The sequence below is a fragment of the Anastrepha obliqua genome, chromosome 1, assembly GCF_027943255.1.
Source record: "Anastrepha obliqua isolate idAnaObli1 chromosome 1, idAnaObli1_1.0, whole genome shotgun sequence".
Classification (NCBI taxonomy): domain Eukaryota; kingdom Metazoa; phylum Arthropoda; class Insecta; order Diptera; family Tephritidae; genus Anastrepha; species Anastrepha obliqua.
In genome coordinates this window covers 69,917,044-69,939,240 of record NC_072892.1, presented here as the reverse complement: position 1 = coordinate 69,939,240, position 22,197 = coordinate 69,917,044, and the positions used below count along the sequence as shown (strand labels likewise).

The window sequence follows — 22,197 nt, the reverse complement described above, 5'->3', positions numbered from 1 at the left end:
GCCTATTTGGGGAGATTGCCTTAGCACGACCCTCAAACTCTAGTTTGCGGATAGAGAAAAAGCATTATTTTTCAAGGAAATTTACTGTCCCAGATTCTTCACTCAAACTACAGCTAATTAATAATACCGAAGATGAATGGGTTGCTTTTAGAAAAGCGGAAGCAGTAGTGAAATACATCTCTTTCCCTTCCGTATCTCAATTACAACCTTTGCCACACAGGTTCAATGCGGCATTTGTCACCAAAAATTACTCTCAAAGAAATAGTAAGGAAAACTTCATTGCTCTTAATACAAGGGTCCTAAAAATATTTTTTGGAAGCCCGTGGCATTCTTAATTCTTTGAACAGATGCTGTAACTCATTTCTTTGCCAATTTCTTGCATTCGTCAATAGCTCGCTCGCGTTCATCTGTTTGTCAATTCGTTTATTTCGTGTACGTTTCGGCTTTAACTTAGTGATGTGGAACTGTGTTGTACCGCTGCGCATCGTTTAAAAGCTGCGCAACACGCAGTGCACTGGCAACACACACACACATACTCAAGCTTATGTACCTACATGTTAACACATTTTCTGTATGTGTGTGTGTAGAAGAGCAAAGTGGCGCGACGTGGTGCTTAGATGGCCGAATAGATGTCCAATTGCAAATAACGGCAACGACGGCGACGCAGCAGCAGCAGCAGCAACAGCAAAAGGCCGCATCTAGACCGGACTTATATAGCGGCAAAACATGTTTGGCAGTACTCAGTTGCAGATTTAGCCACCAACGAAGCGGTTGTTGTCGTTGTTGCTTGCGGTCGTGAAAATTTCAATTCTTGCCAAAAATTCAAAACCAAATAAAATAAAGAGCGCGTAACCAAGTGACGTGACGCTACAAAAGGATTAACACTTCAATTTTTTTATTAAATTTATAGAGAAAACTTTAAAAACCTCAAGGTAAGAGAGAGCGCCACAATTTATAATTGAATAATTAAATATTTGTAAAAACAAAAGACTTAAGCAACGAACTGGGCAGTGGATATATAAAAAAAATTAAGGAACCAAATTTAAAAGAAGAAAATTAATAAAAAAATAGTATAAATTTAAAACAAAAGTGTATTGAACAAATTTAAGATACGTCATATTTTTAGACGATGCCTTAAATGCAGTTTGTTATAAATGTGCTTACTGAGCTAAAATCAAACTACTCGTATAATGGACGTTTTCTTAAAACGAAGTTTGTTTTAAACATTTTCGAAGCCCAAAACTTAAAGAAACAATGAAAAAACTGTTTCTGGAATAATCTCACATTTTGATAGAAGTTCTCCACAAATTTGTACTATAATAAGGAGATACTTGTTCTTAGTTTCGGGGGCAATAATTAAGGAGAAATAGAATACCTGCAATATTCATGAAATAACATACTAAAAAGTGTACTTTAAAAAGTTGTATTTTTCTCTTTTAGAAAGTTTTTTTTTTGTTTTGTATGAAGAGTGCATGGCAAGAGAATATTTCTTATATTTATTAAAAATGAAAATTGTTATGCTGTGTTTATTTTTCTATACTTTGGTAGAATTTGTACAATGTGATCTCAAGTTTTAGGAGCCCCTGAGAGTAGGTGGAAGTTACGCGCTGCTAAGCAACACCTCCTGTTAAGGAAAATTTAAGTAACCAAAGCAATGAAATTATAAATTTTTGTCAAAATTACTACTTCATAGAAATGTTTCGGGAATTAGCAAAAATATTATTAAAATAAATTTAAACTATCGTCTCTAAAAAAAATTAGTAGTGAAGGTATTTTTTATTAAAATCAATTTTGAAGAAAAATTTTTCCAATCCGCATGAGAAAAAATTAGTTCAACTAAGTATTCAGAAAAACATGTTTAAATTAAAAAAATTTTGGATTTAATAAAAAAAGTTTTAAATTAAAAAAAATGTATATCTTTAAATTTTAAACTAATTTAAAAAAAAAACTTTTTTTTAAATAAATTGTTTTTTTTTTAAATACAAATTTTCTGAATATGAACAACTGTACTGTAAAAAGTAACTAGAAAAAAATTAAAAGTGAAATTAATAAATAAGACAAATTTTTTTCGAGAAAAATTTAAGGAAAAATGTACAAAAAGATTATATAACTACAATTTTCTTTCAAAAAGAAAGTCAAGAAAGTCAATATTTGAGATACGATATTTGAGATACGATATTTCACTCAAATCAAATTTAAAAGAAAAAATATATATAAAAATTATAGTAATATTTTTTCAATCTTTAAAAAATATGTATTGATTAAAGTGGCAAAACAATATAATAAATACCGTTTCTTTCCACTTTTTTTACTTAAAAATATTTAATTCAAATTAAACTAAAAGTATAAAGTATTTAAAAAGTATTATAACCATATTTTCACGAATTTGTTTTAAAGAAAATTGTAAACCGATTTGTTTTGTTCTGGTTTTGTTTTTGTTTTTTTTTTTGTTTCTAAACACATATTTGTATAAGAAATATATAACTTCAACCAAATTAGGAAAAACTTATTTAAAAAAGGAATAAAATTATGAAATAATAATAACGGTTTCCATTTTTAGTCATATACTTTTATAAGAAATATTTTACTCACAAAATTATTATTAAGAAAAAAATATTTCAAAGAATTGAAAATATTTAATTTTTTTTCTGTTGCGCTCTCTGGTTTTTAAAAATAAGATATATTCGACACAGATGTGTTCCTGCCCGTTTCAGAAGCCTTTTATTAGTTGAATTATTAAAAATTCTGATTTTTTTTATAACCGACTTTTCATTTTCCTTAACTCCTCATCTTGAGTCACAAATTCTCGCTAGAAGTGCAGGTAGTATCATAAGTAGTATTTTCGTATTCCAACTACGTGACCTTAACGGAGGGTATCCGCATCCTAAGAGTAGTAACCCATTCGGCGTGAGTGACGCACCTAAAACCTCTTCTTTGTGTAATAAGTATTTTGGGGGCCTATTTAAGTGTTTAATCTTTGGTATATTCCAATGACATTTTGCCTTAACAATTTGGTATGCATTACTTTAAAATTTTTAATTGTTACCAGTCGCTATAATTTTATTTAAATATTTATATTAGAGCCATTAATTTAAAAATAACCTGGGTCATAGACCGCAATTGATAGCTTAAAAACAATTTATAAATGTTTTTAGAATAAATTAATTTCTGACCAGCTTTTAAACAACACATAACTATTAGAGGAACAATGTCTGAAAACAGGTTATCAGCCGCTTCGGCCTTAATAAATGTATAAAATTCATACAATTTCAGCAAAAAGTTAATAAAAAAAATTCACGTCAAAAGTACTAAATAAATTAACCCTTAATTAAAAAAATCCTTAAGAAATTACAAGAGTATAAAGACAACAGGCATTTTAGTATCGAAATAGGTTCAAATAATTGAAATATAAAATAAAAGAAAAAGAAATTTGCCCTCGATTTAACGGTGTTAAAAAAATTGGAAGCATGAAGCAACTTATGTTTAAATATGTACGAGTATACCAGGAGGTTCTAATAAGTTGTTGTATGATTTTGCCACAGTAATATGCATCAAAGGTTGCACTGTTCAGCAAATAAACAATTCAATAGAGGCAGCATGACATATTCTAACTGAGGCCGTCAAGCTGACCGATCAATTTTGGAGGAATAATTAAGAAACGTGAACCAACAAATTGTACAAAATGTTTAAGATTTAATTATTAATTTATAATCTTTAGTAAAAATAATCATATTTAGAGCCATTTTCACATCTTATATTCAGTGTACACTTTACTAACCGAGATGATAAATTGTTCCTTACCTCTTTTTTGTTTTCTCAGCAATCCGTCAGATAAAAAAATGTCAATCACGAACTTACGGCGAATATAAGTTTGAATTCAACGACTTTGAGTTGAGCTACTAAATTTTTTAAATATTTGGGTCAGAGAGTTAATAAAGACTTGCGAGAACGAAAATACTAACAGTGGTTAGTTGAGCAAACAGCAGTTAAAGTTTTATTTTTAATTAAAAATTAAAACAATTTGGCGGTTTTTATTAACAACACTATGCAGCATTCCTTTTTTCACAGAGAAGAGATTAATTAATTTCTAAAAAATTTTATACCACATCAAAACATAGAGAAAATTGTTATCAAAAAATGCAGCTTCGCCATTTTTCACAACTGTTAGAGCTAACAAAATCCCATTAAAATTTGTGAGTTATTGAAAATTTAAGTTTATACTTACTTCAGTTACTTTCATTTCGTTAAAATTTGTTCGCAAGTGCTATTAGGGCGCTGTACGCATTTAACAGCGAGTGTCAACATAAAGCTACGAAATGAGCCGACCGAGGTGGCTGGCACCTGAGTGTTCGTGAAAATATAAATAGTGATCCGAGTAATTCCGTCAATTACGGACGAACGCTTATATTTATGACTTCTGTGTCTTCCGTAACCCCCAATGAAATTTTCTAATAAATATTTTCACTGAGCATGTTGGTGCTCAGATATCGCACTTAAAGGGAGTTTTAGAACTTTTCTTAAAAAAGGAGTTAAATTGGGGGGGTAAAGGATTAAAATGTTCCACAAGAATCATCCTCGTTTAATTCTACCACAGAATATTGATAGCTTATCGATCAAAAATCGACTTAGCAAACTTTTTACATGTAATGTAAAGATTTCTATACACAAAATTTGAATTTTTCGATCCACATTCTGGACTATTACTTTGCTACATAAAAGTTGTCTACACATGGCGTACTTTCATTCGGAGCCCTATAACGCTATTAATGCCGACAAGAAAATGGAATGAAAATTTATTTCTCATCAGAAGGTTCAATTATAAATGTGTGAATTAACTAGTGCTATTATTTTATATATTACTGCTTCACAATATGGACGAATTGAAGAAACTAACATTTGCGTACATATAATTATTATTTTATCATTTATTGCCAGATTTGCAGACCATCTGAATTTTTTCTTCAAAGAATTACAATAAATACTAACTTTTGGTCACTTTAAAACATAGTTAAAGTCCAGCTCACCTGTCATTTTTTTTTTTCTTATTTGTATTTGATATTCGAGGCTCATTACCTCTTTTCGCTTTTCTTTTCAATAGTATCCTATATATTTTTTCAAAAATATACAAATTTACTATTTAAACTTGGGTTTAATGCAATTTTCATTCTTTGAAAAAAAAAAAAAATAGCTTCAAGACAACAACTATAATCGCTAAGATTTAAATTTTCCTTATCTGCAAAACGCAATCTAGAACACATTACCTTTACTGTACGTCAAACTTTAAATTATAAATAACTCTCATGCATTCGCGACGAGTGCATTATTTCAACATTTTTTTTTACAAAACAGCAATGTAGAAAACAACAACTAGACACGCTCCGTAAATAAATTTGTTTGTATATACTTACCGCTTATGTATGTTTGCATAAGGTACTCCTATATATTAAGTAATCTGCCTTTACTAAGATTTTAACATTTATCATTGCACTTGTTTTTGTTGTACCTAAAGGTGTTTTTTGTTTTTTTTGTTCTGTTTTCGTAAAAATGTTGATTGAACGCCAATCGACATAAAACCTTGAGCAATGTCAAGTTCGCCGCTTGAGTCTTTCGTTTGTGCTGCTGCGAAATGTAGGTGACTTTTGCAATGACATACAAGTGCCGGTATGTGTTAGTAGCAATATGGAAGCTTGTCTTCAATATTTTCCATAAATTTGGCACAAATCAGTGACCAATGCGGAAGTTTTATTTTTCCCAATAAAAGTATCGGATATAATAATTAAACAAAATAAAGCAATAACAAAATTTTGCAAACGACAAAGACCCGGTTTCGCTAATTTAGTGATTTGCATGAGAGGCATAAATTTCGTACATGTGAGCATAAATTAGTAAATTTTATAGGTTTTGCTATTGCCGTCTTGTCTAAAGTAATATTAGCGAAACTGGATGGAGTTTTTTGCGTAAATTTTTGCCTAAGAAGTCTTTGATCTGATATGCATTAAACTAGTTGGCTGAACTTAATTTTATATAAATAATTTCTTTCTAATGGTAATGCGTAAATATTTTGTATATATTTATGCATTTGGAAATTAATGCCAACTGATTTGCTCTGGGTTTTTAAACAAAAAGTTGGTTAATGTAAATTTCTGACAAAACAGCTTTCAAATTCTTATTTATGCTTTCAAGAATGTTAGAGCCTGAATTCGTTAATAATTTTAATGAAACTGAACTCAGAATCAATGAGGTTTGAAAAAATATGGGCTATCTAAAAAATATAAAATTTTTTTACACTGTAACCGAGTTAGTGACTACTATTCGGCTGGTTCGAGCTCGATATCCACTGTGGTAATGCAACTGCCTTCTTTTAATAGCGCACGCTTCTCAGCAGTCTAACAAGCCTATAGCCGTATTTCTTGGATGAAAAAATACCTGGTGAAAAACTTTTTCGAGTGAAGGAGTGGAAGAAACCGGTTAACCGGCTGTCGCTTGAAATATTTCAATCTAACTTATCTCAAGGCTGAACTGTCTTCTATCCTGCATGTATTAGAAGAGCTTAGGGAATCGCTCATATATTTCTCGAAAGTCCTGCTGAAGGGACAATCCTTGCCTGGGCATAAATCCAAAAAAGTTTCCATAATGAGAATGCCACTGCAATGGGTATGTTTCTTTCTTTACAAAAATTGAAAATAGGACTTTTTTCCAAAGCTTTGTAAACCGCTGGGCGATGACATGTTCGGCATTATCGTGGGTACACTGAGGGGACATCAATCGGTTAATTGGCTCTGGTCTTTAGAACTCTCCAATAGAACTTTCAATTTCATATCTAAAATGCTAAACCAGCAACCAATTGTCCCAGCTGCACATTTATAGTACAACTAAGTCTTGGAATGTTGCGAAATTGCGACTACCTGGTATCGCTCATTTCCTCTTCAAATAAGAGTTCATTCTATTTTTTTCTTGTATGTATTGCTGACTCTGTATTGCAGGCTTAACAGTTTGTCACAACATAATAAATGTTTACTCTTGTATTCATCACACCCCACATCCGTTTTCTTGTAGAATTGTTTGAGTATATTGTTTTCAATGCTTCCATGTTTTTTGTTTTCAAATCTACAGATTGTTAGACTCCTCCAACTCACCTTTCATGGCCTCTCTCTTGTATGCTAATAGTTCTTCTCACGTACTTTCAAGAGCTTGGAGAATTGGAATAAATACCATTAGAAACATCCAAACTTCTCAGTTATACATAATCATTGGATATCTGTGGCGACTAAGGTAGGAATAAAACATAACCGCCAGCATTTACAACTCTGACAGGATATACGAGTAGAACAAATATAATGATCGGTAACATAAAGATATTGAATTATTACTGAGGCGATTATGAGCATAAATGGTATATAAAGGAAGGCCTTCTCTTTTACCGCTGCTATCAGTGGTATTTATAAAGCCCGGATCTTGATATGGATTTGACTAGTAGCTGATCTAGCTGGTTCTTAATTTGCTGAGCTACATATGTGTCCCCTGGTAAAACTCATATTCCTTCAAAGTTGCTAATAGGAATTACAGCGTTAGCTTCAAATGCACATTTAAATTTTCTTGTAAGAGATTCATTCTAGAGTCTACTAGTAACTGTGATCAAATTAAAAGGTGGCTTGCCAATTAAATTCCCAACTGCGGCTAAGAGTTGTACTTTTGCGAGCATTTAAAAAATAATATCATAATACCTAATACGTAACCTCAAAAATAGTCCAATTTTGTTTTCCACTTTTAAGTCGGCACATCTCGATTCTGAGGTCAGATTCATATTTAAAACGTTAAGAAACTTTGAAGTTGAGTCTCTCAAATGTTGTTGGCCTGTATAATTCATAATTTATAGCGAATGTGCAAAATTTTTAACTTTTCAACTTTAAGAGGCTTTTAAGAAGGCTTAATAAGGCAGTATCCGAGCTTCACCAATTCTAATCGCATTTTTATCTGGAGTTCACACTAACATAAATATTTCTCTTTCCTTAGCTAATAAGATGAAACTTCATAATCCGGTATTCGAAATAAAGGGATTTCCAATAAGAGGGGTTACTTTGATATTCAAAGAAAAATGCTATTTTTTAATACAATGATCCGATCCGATGTTTATTTCATTATAAAGAGAAAGATATGCCGTTAATAGTGGAAAATAACATTAGGCAAATGAGCACCACGACCACACTTACAGAACAATATCCTTTTCATGAAATTTTCCATAACCGAATTGCAAAGTGGCTGCCCTATGTCCTCGATAGCCTCACGAATTCTATCTTTGAGGTCTTGAATCGACCCTGGGCTGCTGGCGTAGATCTTCTCTTTCACGTGGCCCCAAAGAAAAAAGTCACATGGTGTTAAATCACAAGATCTCGGTGGCCAATTGTGATCACCTCTTCGAAAGATAACACGGTCCCGAAACTTTTCCCGTAAAAGATCAATGGTTTCGTTGCTTGTGTGGGCACGTAGCGCCGTCTTGTTGAAAATAAACCTTATACAGATCAATACCATTCAATTCCGACCATAAAAAAACGTTAATCATCTCTCGATAGCGCAATCCATTCACGTGTAACACCTCTTATTGGAAAAATCTTTATAAACGAGAAGTTTCCAAATTTCACGCCACTTCATCCACCTGCCTAGATAATATGCATAGCCTATAATATGCGCTAAAGAGTTCTCTAGCTAGCGTGAAAATCTCATGAAAATCGATTAAGTCATATCGAAGTTTAGCTCGTGCAAAGAGACAGACACGCACGCAGGTAAACATTTTAAAAACGCTTATTTTTTTAATTTTCATTACTTATATTGTAATTAACCAGCTGAGCTGATAATAGTTCTTTTTCTCAGAACCACATGGTATCACTAATTTCCCTTCACCTCTTTTATTACAAAATTTACAATACTCATCTTAAATAAACACTCCTCAAAAAGCAAATGTTTACAATTCAAAATTGCATTTGCACATGTATTTAAACTGCATGCTGTTTCATGTGTAATTTCATGAAAACAGGTTCAGAATTCTTAGCCAAAAACTGCCACACTAATCATTCCAATACAAAAGACCGAAAACCAATCTTGCAGAAAAATATTTATTGCCACTTCCTCGGTTACCAGAATGGCAACAGTTGACAAACAAACACAAAAATAGCTTGCCGAATGCTTACAAGCTTAAGCCAATATGCATATACCGATGTATTTTATATTTCTATATATATATATATATGTATGTGTGCATATCTGTAAGTCTATCTATCTACACACAAGCATTGGACAATAGAGTTAAACCGAGCTAAACCCCTGTAAGCCAGAGCGGTCGAACCAGTTCGTTTATGATTTTCTAAAAGATGTTGCAACACTTTGTAGCAGTAGTATGTACTCATACATACTTACAAGCATGCGAGCAACAATTGCTGCAACACAAAAAGGCAAAAGCACATTGATTGCGAATTTCTGAGTGCAATCAACTTGTAAATGCAGTTGTTGCTACAACAGAGTATGACGAATAAGTATTGATTTGAGTGGGGCACGTTCACATAAACATGCACTTACATACACATTTACAGGTAGACATAGGTATTAGGGTGCACCACTCTCCATAACAAAAAAATCGGTACTATTTTTCTAAGGGAATTACAAAGTCCATTGTATTTTATTTATTGCTAACATATTTGGGGAACATATTAAGATTTACGTGATCCGCACAATTTTAAAAGTACCACCAAAAATTACAATAATTTGTTTCCGTCGATAAAATTAAAACAAAGAGATCTATTTAATTTAATTTTGTTTTTTATGCAGATCTTTAAAAAGTATTTTGAAAACTTACTTATAATATATTTACAAGAAACACAATTTTTTGAGGTACACATACAGTAGGGAACAAAAGTGTTTCCATAGTTAACATTATCAACTTTGTGGGCCAATAAAATGCAAACGAATGAAGCAAATCAAAAAAACTTTTTGCTCTAATTATAAGTCTGTATGTATATGTATTACCAAATCGGTCCAGTTTACATAAATCTTAATATTTTCGAAAACATTTAAGCGGAATTCTTAAAATATAATAAATAAATTTTATGGTTCTGGTAGCTCAACTTTCTTTGGTGAGGCACCCTAATGTATGATTACATGCATTATTTCCGCAACAATTCTTCGAATATTCCTTCTCCAAGCGCATTAAATTCGGCTAGCCAATTCCATTGCGACGAAATTGGCCAACGCAAAGTGAAATAAAATTACTATGTAAACTTTTATTGCAATTTTACGCGCTGCAAACGGGAGCAAGTGAATGTCCGGCCAACACATTCACGCGTATCATGTGTGTTTTTTGTTTGTGTTTGTTGCATGCGCCCGTATGCGCCGTCGATTACCATCGTTCCCAGTTGGAGCGTTTGCGTCTAATTTAGTTTTCTTAAACAGAATGCAATCGATTTTGCAAGTGATTGCAACATGAAATTGTTCCTCAACCATTAAAGCAACGATAACAAAATACGTTAGCGCATTAACAGAGTTAAAAAAGTGCTCTCTATCTTAACCACTCCACCTGATTGAAAAGCAAGCAGATGCAAGTAGCGCAACGCTTAAAGCACAATCAAATCCGTCTGCTTGAATAGAAATCGAAAATAATACTCGAATTTCGGATTATTGCCAACTTGTCCGCTAACAACACTAGCCATTCGGCCATAAATTACTTTTATTGGTCATAGCCCCCGAAACGTGTGCACCAATTTCCGCAGCCGAAAGAAGAAGGCAAGAAATAAAATGCGAAAGTGCTGTTGCAAAAATGTGCTAATTACAACAATAACAAAGCGTTTGTGTTATGGTTATTATAATTTGGATTTTTTAATAACTGCTATTTTTTTAGTTTCATCGCAACTGTGCTTGAAATTGTAGAGCAAAGCGAAAACTATGGTGTTGTTGTTATTATCTACTATAGTTACTATTTTTTAATTCATTTTTACTACTAAAGAAAAATTTAATTGTTCCTTTTTTATAGCCGAAAATCTTTCGAGCGCTTCTTAATTTATTTAAGCGAAATATTTTATAATTACCTTCATACTTATGAGCAGAAAATAGCACGTTCTTTTTTATGGTTTTTTATTTACTCTGCTTTTGTTTCTATATTAATTTCAACTAACTTTTGAAAAGAGGAAATTTGTTGTAAATATAAGGAAGAAACTTATTGAGTCTTCTTAGCCGAGTTCTACTTAGCCGCTATGCGCGGCCTGCGCTTGCTATAAGTCAGTGTTTCTATTTTTTATACGCCTACACTTCTGTTAGGTGTTTGGCCGAGGTCCTGTAAGTCCCTCTATTCCGTGGAATAACATCAAGTCCACACCACAAATAGGAAGAGGAGCTCGACCAGACGCCCAATAAAGGGCGAATTGCATACAAATATATTAGGCCGGGTCGATTTGTGGGGAGGAAAAAAAATCGCCCATTGTTCTGTAAAAATCATATTCTAGGGATCAAAATAAGAAACTTTGCCGAAGGAATCATACGTCTAAAACGAATTCTGATATCCCCCAATTTGGGTCGAACTTTTAGCGTCTTTTGTGGGGAAGAAAAAAAATCGCCCATTGCTCTGTAAAAATCATATTCTAGGGATCAAAATAAGAAACTTTGCCGAAGGAACCATACCTCAAAAACGAATTCTGATGTCACCCAATTTGGGTCGAACTTTTTAGTTTCTTGTCTCATGTAAAGGCCAAAAATGGTGATATTTTGAAATGATTGTATTGGGAACTCCCCAGGGGAGTTCCAGGGGGTGTGCCACTGGGTCAAAGTGGGATTTTTCGTTCGACCCAAATTGGGGGACATCAGAATTCGTTTTAGAGGTATGGTTCCTTCGGCAAAGTTTCTTATTTTGATCCCTAGAATACGATTTTCACAGAGCAATGAGCGATTTTTAAATCGACCCGCCTTAATATATATGTATATATTTACCTCTAATATTTTCTATAAATCAACGTCGCCAGCTATGTGGTTTTAGAACAATCAAATCAACAGGTAGAGGAAAAATATTTAGCATCTAATTTTTCAAATTTTTGTTTCACTTCATTGAATTTCGCTGAGTCTGGTGGATCTCATGTAAATTGCGAAACCAGACCATTAACACACATTGTAATAAAAAATTATACCCACATTTTCAAACTGTTTATAACTTTTTAAATAACTACACATGTATGTGTGCATATTATTTCTTTCTATGTTCCACACATGATGGTTAGAAAATTTCTTAATCACCCCCTTCGAAGTTCATTTTAAAACATTTTCACCATTTACCTTCATTGTCACTTTCAAAAAAAAAAAACCTGAGGAAAAGGAAAAGAGTCAAAAAATTACCCACCAAAATTTTTGTGTTTCACTATTTTATATACTCTGCGTTGAGAAAAGTAACTGTATTGGTATGCGTTTTACACATGTGCAACGACACTCACACTCAAGCGCATAGCCAACATGCTGATTGCCGTTTTATTGCTGAGTTTTTTGTGAATTTTCAATTAGCGCGTGCAATTTTTTTTCTTTTTGGCCTTTTGCAACACTAAAAATTATTATGTCATATGCGTTATATATGTAAATATGTATTAAGTAGCGTGTGGATGTCTACTTAGTAGCCTAAATAAAATTTTTTGCCTTGCAAAAGTGAAGTAATAATCAACACCGCAAATGTACAAATAATAGGATGGTATAAATGAAGGCAACGCTTGAATGGCCGCTGTGTGGTGTTTATGTACCAGTATATATGTAATTGTTTATGCAGTTATGAAACATTTGTTTCTTTTTCAATGCGTATAAAAGTCAGTTCTTGCTTAAGCAATTTACAGTTTTTACGCTCATTTGCAACAAAGAAACTACAGAAACTATGCTTTATAAAAAATAATTGCAATACGATATCTGCGTCGGTTTATAACTTATTGTAAATTACTGCAACTACGATACACCTTTTTTCTTCCAAACTAATTTTTCATAAAAAAATTTAATACCAGAATACTCAAATGGTTAATAGAGTGTGTTGGAGCTACTGCGGTTGCACGTAGACTCCCAATTTTTCACTGCCATCTTCTTTTATGAGAAAAATCTGCCAATTGAACGACACGCCTACACATACATATTAATGAAGATTATATATTCGATATTTAAAGGCTACTTGTAAATCGATCCGTAATTCCACTTAAATTCCAATATTTTTTCAAAATATTTTGGCAGAAGTCTTTTTTCGATGAAAAAGCAGTACTGATTTTTCCGCGTTTTTTTTTTTTTTTTTGTATGGAGAGTGATGCACCCTAATACACATATATAATATTGTTTTTTTATGAGTTGCACATCTTCCTAAAACCGGGTAACCATTGCCAACGACCATTCTTCAATTCAACTCTCCACTAACATCGATAATCTCGCCTCTTTGCTCAGTCACGCTTACACTGCCAAGCCCCAAACATGCAGTAATCAGTCAGCCACTATACAGACATTCATCCAAATCAAAGCAGTGATTAATCAGCAATCAGACGATAACAATAGACTGACTGGAGTCGTCGTGATGTGTCACTTAGGCAGAATTGCACTAAACTATTTATTTACACTCCTATTTGCATGCCTACTTGTTTAGTACTAGTAGTTGCGCGCCACACCCACAAGTAGTGAATTAATTTCGTTGCACGCCACTCGCTTTCAGACAACGAGCAGACAATTGTTGCTGCTGGCTGTTTTGTTGTTGCTGTACTATAAGACAATTTGCATAAACACGTTGTCATGCTCACTACGCTGCCTCACTCTCAACACCTGCCAGTTGACGATGCTGTGAATGAAGCTTGTGAAGCTTGGCGCTTTGCCTGCGTCTATCCACTTTTTTACTTATTTATTTGCAAACAAAAGCAGGGCAGTTGTCCCATTTACATACTACTATTATGTAATACATAGTTTGCATATGTTCTGAGGGTATTGGTATTCACTATATGTTTATAAATAATAAATAAATAATATATGGAGAAAATGCAAATTTTGTGTAAATAATGAATATTAATCTTTCTTGTCGAATTCATTGTAGTTACACGGGCACATACTATATGGCCTCAGTGTTTGGAAATAATTTATCAATGAAAATATAAGCACTATTCAGACGTGCCTTTTTGTTAGAGAATTTTAGTTATTGAGATATCTACGAGCTGCCAGGAAAGTAGCAGCCAAAATTATCAATGAGCCATGTCGAGTTTCTTCCGTTGTTGTCCATTAACATGCTTGGACATGGCAAGTTATGCAAGTAGACGCAGCCTATATCATTCCTCTTGCCTTACCACACAACCTGCAAACCCTGTTGATTTCTGCTCCATATCTACGACAGAGCAGAATGTTGGTTATGTCAAAAATTTAGGACTCACTGTTGTGTCTTTCATGTATAAAATACTCGTTTCCTAAATTAAAGGAGCTTCTCAACTATCTCCCTCTCTCCCTTTCTCAATAAATAATTTTCGATGGTATTCATCTGATTATTTATTCAATTTATGAATTCTTGTTGTAGTTGAGGAATTTATTAAAAAAGAACTAGTCCCTCCCGTGAGACATTTTGCAAATTTCTCAGGTCTTCAAAGAAATAATCGCCGAGATATTTGCATAGCTTCTTTGAAGTACAGGATCTTCACAGAGGACGTTTGGCCTTTTAAGATTCAGTTTTGGCCAGAGCGCTTTAGACACCCTGCAGTTAGTAGTGACATACCACCTTCTATTAGTTTCCGTGGTTATGCTCACTCGGTTGAAGAAGCTAGAGTCAAAACTGATTAGGAGAAATCATAACGATTTTCGCAGTCAGACTACCTTTGATTTCTGATGCAGCCCAGTGCTATGAAGGCTATGTCCGATGACGTAGACCTGCTAGGTAGGAATCGTTCATTACGCATGGACACCCCGAAACTCTCTGCATTTGAGGATTAGTAGCAATTGCTTACTATTTACGATAACCCAGGACTGAAAGAAATGCAGCATTATCATTAACATCAACATCAAGTAATGGAGCCATTTTTTTGTACTAGCCACTAGCCCTCAAGAGACAATGTCGAACCTCCTAATATATAACTACCACGAAAAACTTCTCATAAAGATATTCTATTGTTCGGTGACAGTATAAAGCTATAGGAATCTTCCATTGTAGGGCAATACAGACCGAATGTGATTACTCATAGTTCCACCCAAAAGGCGACTATCCAATAATGCTAGAGTTGGGAAACGAAGAAACATCTCAATGATGTTGTTAGCCACTACGACTTTTGAGTAAAAACGTACATGTTGTAAAGGAAGTTCTCGTATTTTCTCGCCTATTTAATGACGTTGAATTCTGAGCAATTTTTGGTCCTCAGTTAACTTGTGCGGAATGAAACGTGCACAGACCTTTCGTAAGCCCAAATGATCAGTTAAAAAGCAATAAATCGATGTTTTGGGGATGCTCAACTCCCATGCCATTAGTTTCAACGATGATTTCGGTGCCTTTTGGATAAATTTTCGAACAAGTTTGATGGAGTTTTCGGTGGGCCATGTCTATTGTCATTTATGTCTTCTCAACCATCTCTGAAACGTGTAAACCACTCATGAACTCTGGCACGAGATAAACAATCATCGCCATAAACTTTTTCATTAATAATAAAAAAAAATTTGATATTCGCTCTTTGTTCGAAACTTATTTTTGTATCGATGACACAAACATACTGACACTGTCACCAAGCTTTCATTGGAATTCAGCTAGGGATGGAACTTCCAACGCACTAACTCATTAAAAATATTGCGCCATCAAAACATTATATTGAACGTTGAATGAAGTCAAAAAGGAGGAAATTGACGAAAATTTGAATGAAATTTATCGCACCAACAGCAGCATACGTTAGAAATGAAATTTTTCTTTCCATTTTCAGAGGCTCACTGAAGTACGAAGTTTTTGTTTACGTAATAACGAGCTTCTTCTTAGTTTTCTTGTCTTTATTTTAAATTATTTAATCAACGCTGTACTTTTTTACTACACTTTTTAGCTGAATTATCTGCCATGACGACCTTCATTCCACCTATGAAACAAAATATTTTGTCAATAACCTTTTCATTCATACCTGGCACTCAACCTCAAAAGCAACAGATCCAAATTATTTCATACTCAAGCAAATGTTGGTAAAAAAACCACAACAAGGATGACATGTGTATAGCTAATTAAAAAGCAATGTTATCGTTGTGGTGTCATCAAGCATAACGCCACGCCCATAAAATTCAGAAATAATCTCTTAAAATAAAGGCAAATTAAAAATCTTAGCTTTTGGTAAACAAAAACTTGTAGAAGTGCACAAGTTACACATGCACCTGCATACATATTTACTGACAATGAAATTGTAATAAATTAAAATCCAATTATTGTTGCGAATTTTTTTCGTTTATTAACTTTTTTTCTCTTTTATTATTAAATTTTAAGTTGAGAAATATTTTTTTAACAATTTCGCTATTTCTTTTTTGTCTCGATGCTTTACTGCATCACGAAATGATTGCCTGAGGAGGTTGTTTTAGTTACTAGTTTTGAACGCATGGCTGATGGCATAATTAGCAGATGTGTGGCGTGATCGAAAACAAACACATATTGTTTTAACTAATCGCTAGTTGAACTTAGTCCGCTAAGCTATTATATTTACACAAGTTAATGTATGCACATCCTCCAGTAGAACTTGATTTTATGTAGTTCCGCATTTTAATGGCGACCGAAAAATGAATCGCCTAGCGACAAGAGTTTCAACAGCCGGTTGGAGATTAGAATTTTTAAGAAGTAAATAAAATTGAGTAAGCAAAAGAATTTATTAAAATCTTGATAATGAACTGACTCAGTTGCAAATTATTGATCATTTAGTTTGCTCCTTGGCTTAACGATAGCGGTGAATAACGGCAAAAGACTATATCAGAAGTTCAGAAAGCGCGTCAAAATCATTTATGGTTTCTTATGTACCGATAAAATTATGTAACAAATAAAAATAAATAATTGCAAATGCTAAATAGACCCTAGATAAGTGGGTACAACAAATGTTACCTGAAATCAGCCGTCTTCATACTGCCTCCTTTTGTACAGAAGTCAATAAAATCCTATCAGTTAATTGGTAACTGGCTGTCTGCAGAAGCACCGAGGTTTAAGATATATTGGAAACTCATCTTTATTAAATCTACAGTTCACACCTACTTCGCCTTCTTTCTCTTGGCAGCGATTCGGGAAGCTATTGAGCTACTAGAGGTTTTCAGACTCTAACAGAACTTTTGCTGATCATTATTTCTTTCATTCGATTTCGTATTGATTATTCAGATTTAACATTTGTCTACAAAATATCTATTTACGTAGGCTTGTTTAATATACTCACTCTTTGCTTCCACTAAGACCCTTGGACCATAGTATCTATTCAACCTTATCTATTGACTTTAACCTTTAAATTAGTTAGGACGCTCATCGATTTAACGCTGACAGATGAATGAGATGTTAGTTTCCTTGAAGCACAGGTTGCTACCCACAGAACTAGACCGCACAAGAAGCCAATCAGTGAGCTTATAACAATGAGCCCAAATTTTATTCACTATATGCACACAGATAACTGACGGAAGATTGAGATTCTAGGCCGAAATTTATTTTCGCAAAAACCAAGCACCCTTATTAACGAAATACCGCTGAGTTTAGTCTGATAGCAGAATCTAACACTCTCAGTGCGGATACTTACCGGTGTGCTTTCTCAATGCTTATGAGCCTCTTATCGAATCAAATCTAAGCTCCGCTATAAGCTTTCGGTGTGCATGGTTCTTCTGATCTTAAAACGCGGTTTTTCTAGACTTTAATGGGCTCTACCTGTCAACCTCGTTCAGGATTGTCGAATACCTCGTACTTATCTTTCTCATTAAGTTAAGTTAGTTAAGTAAAGCTTAATGGTAGGCTTTTCAGCAAGTATCCCTCCCACCAGCCTTCCTATGCACACTAAATGCCTTTCGATGTAACACCACTAAGGCCTACCACCGGCTTAGTTATGGAACCAGATCGAACGATATAAGTCTTTAATGTCTATAAATCTATAAGTCTACCAATGAACTGAATTTTAAAAGGCTTAAGGCGCAGATATGAAATGTATCGTACTTACGGTCACTTAAATGTAGCGTCTAATAGGACCGTGTGTTTAACTGGAGAAGAATGATTGAGCCTTTAGTGCCAAATTTTCTTATGTAGTATTTTTTTAATATTCACCTTTTCGAAACGGTACTTTTCCAAATAAAATGTTTAATAAAGCTTTTTAAAAAACTATTTATTTGGTACTCGTTTTACAATACTTCATTTAAGTTAATTTTTTAATTTTATGCAAAACAAAAACACGAAATACCAATTGAGAGAAAAAGGTTGTTCTATTAGCGGAATAAAACTGTAGATGCCCCCATTTGTGGAACAACATCAGCACGCATGCCACAAATAGGAGGAAGACCTCGGCCAAACATTCAAAAAGGGCGTAACGCCAATTACATATATGCACAAATATAATTTTTTAGATATGTAGCAACCCTATTCAAAAGTTGTCTAAACAAAGTATTAAAATTTCTTTTTTTAAGCATATCTTTTGTATTCTCTCTTGACAGTAATTATTAAATCCAGATATGAATATACATATATTATATATTATAGGTATAAATATGTATAAAAGACGATATATATATATATAAATATGGCTACACTAATTAAATTTGTTATGAATTAAAGCAAAATAAATTTTCTAAAAGCTCAATCCACTGTCCTTCCTCTACATTTTCCTACTGGTGCATACCTACTATATTTTTTGTTTTTGTGACTTCGTTTGGTTTTAAGCAATCGTTTGACGAGATAAGTCATTGAAAGTTATCAGGGGGTTTAAAAGTGAATACAAATTAGTATATGCATATTATGCATATATCTTCTTCTTCTTCTTAACCGGCGCGATAACCGCTTACACCATTTCTTTCGTGCTAACCAGCGCCAATTGGACACATCAAGTGAAGCCAAGTCCTTCTCCACCTGATCTTTCCAACGCAGAGGAGGCCTTCCTCTTCCATTCGGACGACATGCCCCAGCCAACGTAGCAGCTGGATCTTTATTCGCTGCGCTATGTCTATGTGGTCGTAAAGCTCATACAGCTCATCGTTCCATCGCCTGCGATAAATGCATATATACATATGAAAAATAAACATATTATATTTATTACAACTCCTCGCTGTTATGCAAGACTCAAAACGGGCAGCTGCATTCAGTTTAAACTAAAAAGCATAATTACCATATCATAGAAGAACTACCAGCATGCAACTGAACTCTGTTCTAAAGAAAACACAGGTCTACTTACCAGTCGACGGAAATGTTTATCGACGTCAAAGCTAACACGCCGCTTAACTTAGCTAAGTTTTATAAAACGTTTTCATTTACGTATATGCGTATGTGAATTTGGGCAAATGTACATATGTAGCTACGTATGTATGGGCGCTCATTTGTACATCTCCTGTTTATTTTTCTTCTTTGGTTGCCAACATAGTATTTCTCACTCTTTTTCTGAACGTTTTATTATTTAAGCAAAAACATGCAAATATTTATTTCAGTTTAAGCCATTCATTGTTGAAAAACTTCTTACAACACTTTGCCGTATGCGGTTGTACGACCCCAATAATGAATATTGCGCAACACGTCTGCAGACACTGTCACAGAGTGTATGCAGGACAAACTCTGTTGTAATCTTGTGCGGACTTCAACGCGTAAATTTGTTATTTTAACATTATGAAGGTCACTTGTGAGTTTTTTCCTCTTGATGCTGTTAATTTTTATATTGCTTTTAGTTCATTCACATATGCAATTATGTTGGCAGAAAAGTTGGTACAGTAATAATCACGTGAAACTGAAAAGACGCATCTTTTAAAACTTTTCATGGCAAAAACTCACTACACTTTGTCCGACTGCTTCCGATAACCCGCGGAACACATAAACGTGCAAGTAAAAGAATTTTCTGAACACGACATCGGCTACTTTTTATCCTCAAAATTTAAATGTATGTATTTCTGATCTTTCATATTCAGTTTAGTTCGTTTTCAGTGCGTTTGATAACTTTGGGACTTAACGACAAGATAAACATTTTTTTTTGTTTCTAGTTTAATTTTCGTATTTTTGTTTTTTTTTTTTTTGAGAAAATATATTTCATTCTTCTGCAAAAGCCATATAAGTCCAAGTTTTAAACTTTGTGCAGATTTCAAAAAAAGGTTCAAACAATTTACATTGAAATTTCAATCTTTTTCGTCAGAATTTTTAAGTTTTTAGTCAAAATTTCGAATATACTATACAGTTTTAAATCCCATTGAATTTGAAAAAAATGAAAAATTGTGTTGGTGTTTTCAACTATTTTTCTCATACTGTTGGGTGTTTTCTCCATAAAAATGTCGACCATTTGTTTTATTGGCTAAGTGAAAACAAATGATTTTCTAGAATAGTTCGCAGTCTAGGTGCGGTAGGTGCTGGTAAAACTAAGATACTACAATGTGGATATCAGGTGTTTGTGCTGTTTTTGTGGCTTAGTTTAGTTAAATCGAAGATCACCAATTTTAAGCTTTCCAGGTCTACTATTTAATCAACAGCGGCCTCACTGTATCAGAAATATAAATAAAATAGAGTCTATAACACTCACGAATATTGAAGTATTATATATTATAAAGGTGAAAATTGTTGGAATTAATTAATTGTTTTGAGAAATCCCTAATTACATATAAAAATAAATACAAAAAAATCTTAAATTTACTTATCTAACTTTACACCACCCACCTCTTCCCTCTTTCAGATGATGCTCGTTCAGCCCACACCCCAACAACGCATCACCATTCGCGAGGAACTGCGCGAACCCGAAAATCAATCGGACATCGATCGTGACATCAAACTCATACGCGAATGGTTGGACACACAACCGCACCTGCCCAAGGATATGGATGATGGCCGTTTAGCTACATTCTTGCGTGGCTGCAAATTCAGCTTAGAGAAGGTGAAAAAGAAGCTGGACATGTACTATACTATGCGCAATGCTGTGCCGGAATTTTTCGCCAATCGTGATATTAATCGACCTGAACTAGCCATGGTGTTGGATTATTTGTAAGTGTGGTTTGTGTAATGCGAAACCTTCTTTATTCTTAAAAAATATTCCTCCATCTTCCTCTTTTAGACACTGCCCCACTCTGCCCGGCCTCACACCCAATGGTCGCCGTATTACTTTCGTGCGTGGCATTGATGTCGACTTCCAAGCGAACCACATTAACGATGCCGCCAAAGTGGCGCTCATGATCGGCGACATTCGTCTGCTGGAGGAGAAAGTCGGCATTGCTGGCGACATTTTCATTGTTGATGCCACACTCGCTTCAGCTCATCATTTTGCCAAATTCACGCCAACTGTGATTAAGAAATTCCTCATTGCTGTGCAAGAGGCGTACCCAGTGAAGGTGAAAGAGGTACATGTATTCAACATCTCGCCATTGGTAGACACCATCTTCAACTTTGTGCGTCCATTTGTTAAGGAGAAGATCCGCAACCGTATCACCTTCCACAGCAACATGGAAAGTTTGTACAAGGCGGTGCCACGCGATTTGTTGCCCAACGAATACGGCGGCAAAGCCGGTTCGGTAGTTGAATTGAACCAACAGTGGAAGAAGAAGTTGGAAGAATACACACCATGGTTCAAGAGCCAAGAGGACAAAAAGGCCAACGAAGCTTTGCGTCCCGGCTCGCCGAAGACTACCGATGATCTGTTTGGCGTAGAGGGTACCTTCCGACAACTTAACATTGATTAGGTTGCTCGGCGGGCTGATCAAATTTACTCGTACTTGAGATTAGTGCTAGGGTAGAACGGATGTACGGATACGGTTGCGTTCCGCGGCTTTCTCATGCTTTCGCTTTGGAGCTAGCTGCTGCTTTTTTGTGCTCAATTTCGTATTATAGCTTAAATAAACCACTGACATCGCTCCATTTGTATAAATGACATTCGCTTGTGTGTGGATAGAAATATAAATACAAATAAAAATATTTTTAAATGTCTACTTATTTTTTATCATTATTATTGTTATTGTTTTGTTATTATTAATCCGTATTGTCTCGTTCCTCTTGCACTTTGCGGATATGTATCAAATTACTATTACTTACATTTTGTA

At 34.2% G+C, this 22,197-nt stretch overlaps 1 protein-coding gene across 1 annotated transcript; it reads left to right on the top strand.

The window, feature by feature from the left end:
• Positions 1-773: 773 nt before the first annotated feature.
• On the top strand, positions 774-22,131 carry LOC129249808 (alpha-tocopherol transfer protein-like). The gene is made up of 3 exons (XM_054889460.1): positions 774-932; positions 20,844-21,148; positions 21,219-22,131. Exons 2-3 carry the CDS (start codon positions 20,844-20,846, stop codon positions 21,838-21,840), a joined length of 927 nt encoding a protein of 308 aa, XP_054745435.1. The 5' UTR covers positions 774-932; the 3' UTR covers positions 21,841-22,131.
• The last annotated feature ends 66 nt before the right edge of the window (positions 22,132-22,197 follow it).